The sequence below is a fragment of the Physcomitrium patens genome, chromosome 3 (assembly GCF_059467195.1).
Source record: "Physcomitrium patens ecotype Gransden chromosome 3, ASM5946719v1, whole genome shotgun sequence".
NCBI classification, from domain to species: Eukaryota; Viridiplantae; Streptophyta; class Bryopsida; order Funariales; family Funariaceae; genus Physcomitrium; species Physcomitrium patens.
This window is the reverse complement of record NC_143412.1, coordinates 7,743,267-7,753,058: the sequence shown is the minus strand read 5'-3', so window position 1 is coordinate 7,753,058 and position 9,792 is coordinate 7,743,267. Positions and strand designations below refer to the sequence as shown.

Sequence of the window (9,792 nt, the reverse complement as noted above, 5' to 3'; positions counted from 1 at the left end):
CTACTCTTTCGTAATCAACAGATAATTCTTTTGAAGCCAGACCATTTTTATCTTTGAGCAATGAAATCAATATTGATTGTTGATTCAAATTTCATTAAATAAGTTTAGTCAAGTATGTCTTCTGATCTTCTTACTTGTAATATTAAAGAAAATCCTTCAAAGTCTCATAATACTTGTAAATTGAATTCAAGAACAATCTTTTATATTTCAAAGGACACTTATATGTTTTAGAAGGTGAAGCTCAATTACATGTTTTTTAAGCTCGTTACAATTTTCTAATAGTAGAACATTTTAGGTACAATAAGACTTTAGAATTAATATCCAAGGATTTTTGGTGGTCCTAAATGTAGAAGATAGTCAAAGATTTCGTACAATCTTGTGATGTGTACTTAAGATTAAAAATTTCTTGTCATTGATCTTATAGACTTCTTCAGCCATTATCCATTCTAGAATAACTATAGTCTATTGTTTCTAAGGATTTTGAGAACTTATGAATATAATTTCCTAGAGAGTGGGATTAAAGAGCAAACTTAAAAATATTTCTTTAAGCATTAGTTTTGAGTAATTTGGATGTGTAATAACTTTGCTAGAGCATTGCAAAGTTACAATTTTTTTGGATGACTCTAGAATTTGTGAAATAAAAAGAGTATTATGTTTTGAAGAATTTCATGAGTTCGGTAATAGTTTTATAATTCAAAATTTGAGAACTTAAGAAAATAGTTGTCTGGAGTGCATGCTATAAGTTTGAATTTAATCAAATGGTTGAATTGAAGGTTATTGAATTTCAAGTAGGTTAAGGTCTTGATAATTGAACTTTGAGAGACAATTAGGATTTTTAAGTTCTTCAAAAATTTACTAGCTTGATTGGGATAAAATTTATGTGTGAGGATAATAGACCTAATTTGCTACAATATGTAAAATTTAAAAATAATTGAATAGTTTGAAAAAAAAATATTGGTATTGGAAGTTCAATATCTAGATTGGAATAAGAGGTCAACCAACACCTAAGTAGATTTTAGGATTTTTCTTCTATTTGATAAGTGCAATTATCTTCAAATTATGTATACTTATTATTAACTTAGTTATTGAATTTTTTTGTAAATTTTTAAATAAGATTGATAGTTTGATTGATAGATATTGAGGTTTTAAATAGTACTAGGATAAAATTGAATTGGTTAGGATTTGGTTCAGGATTTAGAATTTCTCTAGGATTTTGTTTAGGATTTAAGATTTTTCTAGGTTTTGATTTAGGATTTAAGATTTATCTAAGATTTAATTTAGGATTTAAGATTTATTTAAGGTTTGGTGTAAGATTTAAAATTTTGTTGACTTATCAGATAAGACATTGTGATTATCACAACCTTTAAGAGAACATATTAAAAATGAAGAACTTCAAGAGCAATATGTTTTTTCTTGAATAAATGTTGACATATAATGCATTTGATATCACAACCTAGGAATAAAACCTCAATGTTTTATGATTTTATTAGAGGTAGAAATGACTCTTGATGGTGTTAAAAAGTTTTTATTTGAAGGAAGTTATGAAGGTCTCAACAATGATCAAATAATAAGGTGGTCTTCTTGCTCTAAAATGGAACATTATTGATGGCTGAGAGGACCTATCAATTACTTCAAAAAAAAATAGAGATCAAAGTATGTGACAAATACAATTCATTGCATCTTAGATTTTCTTGACATATAATCATCGCTCCTCATAGAACTTATTTTTAGAAGAAGGGATAATATCACAGACATATATTTATTATAATTATTATTTACGTGATATGAATAGGTAGAAGTAGATATAAGTAGATTAATTTTATAATAAATTTTAAGAAAGCTTCCTTAAAACTTTATAGAAGTTGTTTTGATTTTACATATGTTTGTAGTTGATTGATAGGTTAGAAACTTGGTTAACAAATTAATCACATACTTCACATGTTAATAGCTTGCTAAACAAGCTAACTATGTGGCATCAATATAAAAAACTTGTCTTGCAAGTTAACATACATATTGTGCAAAGTCAACACATTTTAGAAGTCTTATAGAATGTCACTATATGGCTCTTATGTAGATAATATATATAGATGCAATAATAAAGCCTTTTTTACTCTTGTTAACTTCTTTCTTGCTTCTAGTCTAGTTTCAAGAATCTATAGTTTTATTGACTTTTGGCAATAGCCTTGTTAGTTTTTTTTTTTTTTTTAATATACATAATTTTTTTATTTCTATTTTATCATACTTCTTTAAAAAAATATTACTTATTTATTTTCTTTCATCAAGTTCTTATCTTTAATAATATCAATACAATATCCTTATCATCAATTAGCTTATCAACAATTACTAGTTGCTATATAAGTGCTTTTATCTTATTGATATAAGCTATGAGATCATCTCTTTCTTCCATCTTTATCATTAAGAATTTTTTCTTTATCTATAGAATGTTGGCAAGGTTTTTACTCTCATAGGTGTTGCAAAGAGTCTTCGATGCTTCTCTTGGTCCATTGCAAGTAATTACATGTGAAAAGTTGGCACTTTCAAGATTTGTTGCAATCATTGAGACTCTTCATTTTCATCAATAATGTTCCAAAGGTCCAATAAAGCCAAAAAAAGTCCCATTTTTTTCTTCAAATGGTAAAATTTGTTATGTCTAAACTTCTTAAATTACTTTCAAGCCCTCATATTCACATGAAGCCATGTCTAATGAAGAGATTATCAAAAAAAATAAAAAAAGAGAATATAAAGCTTTTAAAATCAACAAGAAGATGATGCTTTAAAAATCCAAAATACATCTTTTGTGAGTATACTAGTAATTTCACTCTTTAATTAATATCAATTCTTACAAAAATACTTATAATCTTATAATTATCTTCTTATCATTATAAAAAAATATTTTAAAAAATTTAACACATAGAAGCCCAATATTAGTACATCAATGATGTAACTAAGCAAAGAAACACAATACTAATATTCTATGAAATCATTTTAAGGTAGTTGATACCTCCAAGACAATGAGTGTACTTAATAACAAAAAAGAGTAAAATTATATCAATAATTCGATGCAAAAGAGGATTTAGAAGATATTAAATCCTAACATCAACAACAACTATAAGATCTACTCTTCATAATAAGAAAGACTTCAAAGAGCTTCAAAATTTACAATTAAAGTTGAATGGGTCCATAACCTATTGAGAAAAAAGAACTTTGAAGTCACAACATAAAGCATCAACAAGGTTGCTTACAAAGTATAGAAAAAGATATCTTTTACTTCCAACATTCATTACTTATAGGGGGTAGCTACTGCCTAATAGATAACTTCCATTTTTTGATGAATACATCTATCCAATATTCTATTGAGACTATCTATGATTTTCTTATCTACCATAAAAATATGCTTTTAGCATATTTTCTATATTCTTAAGATCTTTTGTCTACTCCTTTACTTTATCTCTTGGCCTTATTACATATGAAGAGCCAATTCTTTGACCAATAACAATTTATCTAAAATAATATCTTCTATAATGTTATTTATTCTACTTTCACTTTTACTTACTTATTTATATAAGAGATAGTATAACTTATAAACTTCTATAAATTATATTATATGTAATTGTAATTATAAAATCTTATTTTTCTTTATTTTATTATATTTTATTTAATTCTTTTGAGATTGTATATATATTTATATATATATATATATATATATATATTTAATTTTATTATTTAAAATATTATAAATAATGCTACTAAACAAGTTTGTAACTTAGATCTATTTCAAATATATAATGTTGAATTTGAATTTGATTTTATATTTTTCCAACAATACTTCAATCGTAACTATTTTTTATAATATTTTATACTTTTATTTCTTGAATAAAAATATTCATGATAAGATTAAATAATTTTTTACAAGATTAAATAACTAGTAAGCTAATTAATTATTTAACATGTCATATTAATTTTATATAATCCTATTTTTTCTTAGAAATAAAATTGATTATGTATAAGGTATATCTTGCTTTAAAATACCCTATTTGTATATTATAATATAAAATAAATTTAGTAATGTAATTATTTGTGGTAAAAAAAAAGCAACAAAGTTTGATTGAATCATTGTAAATTTATAATAAATATATATATTTAATTCAAATCTAAGGTTTTTGTGCATTACTATGGTTTTAGGACTATTTTTTTGTTGTAAAACTAAAACCCATTAATCTTAAATAATGTTTTTATTAAAATAGCACATAATATATAATTTTAATAATTATCTAAAAAATAATATTCAGTTTTTTTTCCTTTTTTGGATTATTATATTTTTTGTTAATGCAATGTAAAATTTTTTAAAAACATTTCAAACAAATTTTAATTTAAGTTTATGAAATATATAGTTTATAATATATTTAATTAAATATTTTAATACTAAGTAAAATTTGTATGAGTTCCTAGAATTCAACTTGAAAAAAAAAGTATCATGCACATCGAGTGCTCTTGTATATAACAACAGAAAAAAAGAAAAAGAAAAAGAAAAAGCGAGAGGGATGGTTGAAAAGTGGGATAGTGAGGAAGCCCATGAACAAAATTCAGCGCCCATAAATGCGAATGTGGATCAGTGAGGGCCCAATAAAGATTGGCTTCTGAGTTCACAACGTGCCCACCTTCCAACCTGCCTGCCACAACCATGGTTCCCCTACGTTCCCTCCCACCGTTCCAAGAAATCATATCAACGGTTATTATCGCCTCTGAGCGGCAGCTGCGATCCGACCGCCAAAAATGGCGGAGACAGTCGATTGAACAGTGAGGTTTCTGCGACACAAATCTACAAGAGTGGCACGTGTCCCAGAGTTCAAAAACACGGGCCAAGCAGGATGAACCGGCTCCACGTGCGGCTTAAGCAGAACATAAAAACTAGACCTGGGAAAAGAAAAAATCAGCAAAATGAGTGAGTGAGTGAGAGTGAGTGAAGGAGTGAGTGACTGAGGTGGGAGGGTGATCTAATGCCGCGTACGCACACCGAGTCGCGTCGGAGTTGTCGTTGTGAGGTCACCGCTCTACCGCTCGCCATCCCACTTTCGCTGCAGAAGCTGAGGCAGCAAAATATACACCACAACTACTACCAACTCAGAACCACTACCACCACCTCACCACAACAATCACCATGCAGATGCACCTCAGATTGAACCCCAAGTGAGTAGATGCTCACAGTGTCGATGCAATTGGAAACTCAACTTCACGCACTCCCAAATCAACGCAGAAACTGTGCCACACGGCGCACTCCCTCTCTCTCGAGCTTCTCCCCCCACCCACTCCACACGTCGTGAGGTCTCGGCGTGGGATTCGAGCTCTAGGTCTTCGTTGCCTGCCGTTCTACCCCTGTGGATGGGAGTGCTCCGCTGCTGGGTGCTACCGTGAGGTGCGTCTCGTCTTTGGCTGGGTTTGGGGACCCTCTCCTTTCCTGGGTTGCCTGGCGTCGTTGTCGTCGTCGTCGTCGTCGTCGTCGTCGTCGTTGTCGTATTACGATTGGACTGGGCTGGGATGATCAGAGGTCGTTTGTTCGTGGTGCGGAGATGAGTGTTCCGATGCGAGTGTGTTCTTTCCGTGGAGGGTTGTTGTGGGGTATTGTGTGAGATTCGGTTTAGATGTGTGGAAGAGTTTGGTTAGGGTTTGGGGTTCACTGATGTGGTGATGTAGAGGGAGGGGATGGTTACCGTTGTGGAGTGGACTGGTGAGACGATTGGTTAGAGGTTTAGGGACGACATGGAAAACGAGGAGCAGCAGGTAGGATTGGTGGTCCTGGGCTGGTTTTTGTGATCTTGGGGGTCGAGAGAAAGGTGTGTAATATGGTGAATTTGGGGTGTTGGTAGGTGGGGTAGTATTGTATGGACATGCCCGAATTTGTGGAGTGCGACGTGAATTTTTCGGTGTTCATGCGCTGGGGACGTAGGATCCGCGAAGTGAGTTTGCGTGACTAGTCTGATGGTTACCTGGAGTGATTTCTAAGTGTTTGTGTGTGGGAGTCGTGGTGAGATTGGTACCCCAAACCAAGTGGGATCCTGTGGGGGAGTATCTGTGGGTACTGAATTGCTTGGTGTCATGCAATATGGGAACTTCGGCGCGGTCGGAGTGTATACGGTGGGTCCCAACGTAGTGGTGGATGTGGGTGTGGAAGCCGAATTGGATCTGACGAATGGGTTTTGTTGGTGTGGGTTGAGATTAGGGTTTGCGGGTTGACAGTGAGAGCGGCAATTCGATGGTTTGAATCGTGAGACTTGGAGGATGGTGTAAGATGGGATCCGCATCAGTTGATCTCCCCTGCTTTTCGACGAGTATCGATAATTCGTTATCTGTTCCGTACGTTGGGTTGCGTTGCCGGTCGGGCCACGTTACGGTGAAGGGCGGGGGTATTCGGCATTCTTAAGTGCCCTGTTGATTGGTGCATGGTAAGCCGGCACACGACATCGCCGTGGTCAGAGTTTGTCGGGAAGTGTGTGCTGGGTCGTTGAGGATCTGAAGTCGTGGAGCTGGAGGCGTGGGGTGGGTAATATTGTGAGCGGAAGGTGCGAGGAGCTGGCGCGGAATCGTGGGGTGAAATCGTCGGTGGCGCAGCATTTCAAGACGGGTGGGTCGACGCAAGCCTGCCCCCGCCCTTAGACAGGAGGGGTGGCATTTTGGACTTCCATGGCCGGTCGGTGTGAAGAGGTGGATCTTGAAGCCCAGAGCAGTGACACATCGCCGTTGCTAATGGATCAACTACCCGGTAGTGGATCAACCACGCCTGCTGAACATGTGGTTACAATCCAACCTGTTACTTCCAGCGTTCCTACAAGCTCGTCACACGTTTCATTTTCGCCAGCGGAGGCGCAACAAGAAAGTCCAAGCTTGGGTATGTCGAGAAGTCTGTCGGCCAACTCATTCAGAGGGTTGCCGTCATTTGCGTCAACCACGTCCAATTCTTCTTTGAGATCAGGAAATACGAGTAGTCATAGCGCGCGACAGCGACCGAGTCCTTTGAATTCGGGACTTTGGGTAAGCATCGAACTGACGATCACGATCAGTCAAATTATTGCATCCATCATCGTGCTGGTGCTGTCGAGAAATGAGCATCCACAAGCCCCTCTACACGTGTGGGTCGCCGGATACGCAGCTGGTTGCCTGGCAACCCTGCCCCTCCTGTATTGGCGGTACACACATCAGTACATGAGAACGAGAGAGCCGGCATCGACGAGCGCGTCTGAGCCGAATCCATCCAGCGGAGGTGTGGGTGGCAGTTCGTACGTGACATTAACACCAGGTTCACGGGACGACATGGCACATGGAAGCAGGCAAAGGAGTGGTGTCGGACAAGTGTCAAGTAGCAGCGGGGAGAGGTACGAAAGTCGAGCAGTATTTGCAGGATGCAAGGTCGATGGTGTTGATTTGTCGTGGTGGTGGAAGAGCTGAGTCACGGTGTTCCGGATGTTTGCATGGACGTGAACATGGACAGTGGTTGATAGGGAATTGGAAGTGGAATCCGTGAGAGCAGTGGTTTGGGCAACTCCGTAGAAATGTGAAGTTGGGGTGTGTAGAACTTAGCGGAGAAGGTGGTGAGGGTTCGGGGTTGGTGTAGGTGAAGTGTGTGGTGAAGTTGTTGGACGAGTAGGGAGGCGATATTATTGAATGTGTGGGAGTGGTCTGAGAAATGTTTGGTGCGCGTGCAGGACTGGGATTTATGTTGAGAGGTTCAAGATTGCGTTGGATTGTTTTTTTGCGATTTGGTTCGTGGTTGGCAACGTTTGGATATTTGGTGGACATTCGGCAGCACACGACGCTCCAAATTTGTACAGGTAGGTGACGCAGTGTGGTGTTGTGGGAAGGTTGGTTGGTTGTGGCGGTGGCCTGTGAATTGTGGTGTGGGTCGGAGATGGTAGTGAAGTTGCAAAGGTTGTGGGGAGAAGAATGGACAGTAAGAGGGTTGTGAGTGGGGTTTTGGCAGGTTATGCATCGTGTTGCTTACGTTCAGCTGCATCGGATATGCGATGCCTTTTATTCTTTGCGCCACTATTTGCTGCTGCTTGCCGTGCATAATTGCACTGTTGGGTTTTCGGGAGGACCAGAACCAGCCCCGAGGAGCCTCGCAAGAGGCGATTGCTGCCCTGCCGACGTACAAGTTCAAAGCGAAGGCTTCGAACGAGTCAAAATTAAATAAGGATGGCAATGATTCGGATAGTGAGGGAGCAGGCGAGGGAGGGTGGGTGGCAGCTGGGACAGAGAAGGAAAGATGGGTGTCCGCCGACGATGCTGTGTGTTGCATCTGCCTGGGCAAGTACAAGGACGGTGTGGAGTTGAGGGAGCTGGTGTGCACACATCATTTTCACGTGGAATGTGTTGATAAATGGCTCAAGATCAATGCGTCTTGTCCGCTGTGCAAGTACGACATTGGGGGTTCAGCGGAAGCAGGGGATGCCACGTCGGTGGAGGCTGGCGGCGATGGCAGAGATCGGGCGGAAGGTCTGAACAATGCAGCGGTGTCGTCAAGTTGACGTAGAGAGGGGGCGGGGTTGAAGGCAGAGTGATGGTAGATGAAGGCAATATCTGCAGCTAGCCGTTACCCAAATGAGGATGAGTGGAATTTGGAGAAAGCAGCTATTGCGTAGATAGTGGTGCCATGTTATTCAGACATCCTGTAATTTCCGGCTTTAGGGAAGTTTTTCTGCCTGTGCCGGCTGGTCGATGTACATATACCTGTAGTTGAGTGCGTGGGAGAGAGGGCGGGGGGGGGGGGGGTCCGTGTCATGTGGTGGAAGCCTGGAATTGACGGTTTTCCATGTTCGGGGAGCTGGAGCAGGTCGCGGTCTCATATTGTGGAGATCTGGGACATGCCAGCTGAACGATGTTCGCGAGAGCTTTGAGAGCTGAGTAGGTGATTTAAAGATGGATTCAGTGTGTATCGCGCGTTCGGAGCCCCAGAAGCTTCGGATAGTGCCGTGTTTATGTGAACGAGCTTGTGGAGCGATGTAGCTTCTGAACCAATGATTGGTGGACGTAGCTGTGGAGCTGTGAGGAGGCATGAGAATGTGGAGGCAAGGGTTGTGCAATTGAAGCCGGGCATGTCGTAAATTTCGAGTAGCTTGGTAGAGTTGTTCCGACGGGAGCAGATGGCCAAGACTGCCCTGTCAGTCTCTTCACTGAAAGTCTGAAAGGGGCGATTGGCGATCGATGAACAGTTGCAGTTAGCAGTCACAGTGGCATCATACGTACTGTTACGAGAAGGACTGTAACGGTAAGAAATGTGCGAGGCGCATGTATTAGGTAGTTATTGTAGATGCCAAACGTGGAGGCGATCAGTTGATTAGGAGGTGGATCGAGCGAGAACTGTGTGTTCGTGGTAGGGTGGCGTTAGGTTAGATGACGAGGACGTAGGAAGAATTATTGGCTGCTTTAAGAGGTAGGTGCTATGCAATACATTTTCTGACTACGCAAGTGTAGGTAAAGATGTGTACACGTTTCTATCCGTACATGCTTAGATTTATTTCTGATTTGTGTGTCTGGACTAAATGTGAGGATGAATGTACATGGACGGACTTGCAGTGGTACTTAAGTGCAGATAGAATGCGTTGTTCTATGCTTTGTTGATGTTTTTGCTTATTTTGTTCGCAGCTGTCTGGCATATAGAGTGGAGTCACTTCGTTTGTGGGTGATCTGGACACTAACATTTCTCAAGGTGATTGGAATATTCATGTATCTGGTACGCAAGCACTAGTCTCTCGCGCCATGGCCGATTTGGGTACAACGCGATAGTAGGTGGACAATGAT

General features: G+C 39.0%; 1 protein-coding gene across 4 annotated transcripts; it reads left to right on the top strand.

Annotated features, from left to right (window-relative positions):
* Window positions 1–4,952: 4,952 nt before the first annotated feature.
* LOC112279628 (E3 ubiquitin-protein ligase At1g12760) lies at window positions 4,953–9,515 on the top strand. 4 transcript variants are annotated; one of them, XM_024514258.3, is made up of 4 exons: window positions 4,953–5,413; window positions 6,218–7,367; window positions 7,698–7,823; window positions 7,973–9,515. In XM_024514258.3, exons 2-4 carry the CDS (start codon window positions 6,679–6,681, stop codon window positions 8,517–8,519), a joined length of 1,362 nt encoding a protein of 453 aa, XP_024370026.1. In that variant the 5' UTR covers window positions 4,953–5,413; window positions 6,218–6,678; the 3' UTR covers window positions 8,520–9,515. The 4 variants fall into 4 exon arrangements, with proteins under 4 accessions (XP_024370026.1, XP_024370027.1, XP_090104784.1 ...); XM_024514259.3 differs by lacking the exon at window positions 4,953–5,413 and adding an exon at window positions 5,475–5,778; XM_090248658.1 differs by lacking the exon at window positions 4,953–5,413 and adding an exon at window positions 5,808–5,831.
* Window positions 9,516–9,792: the final 277 nt, after the last annotated feature.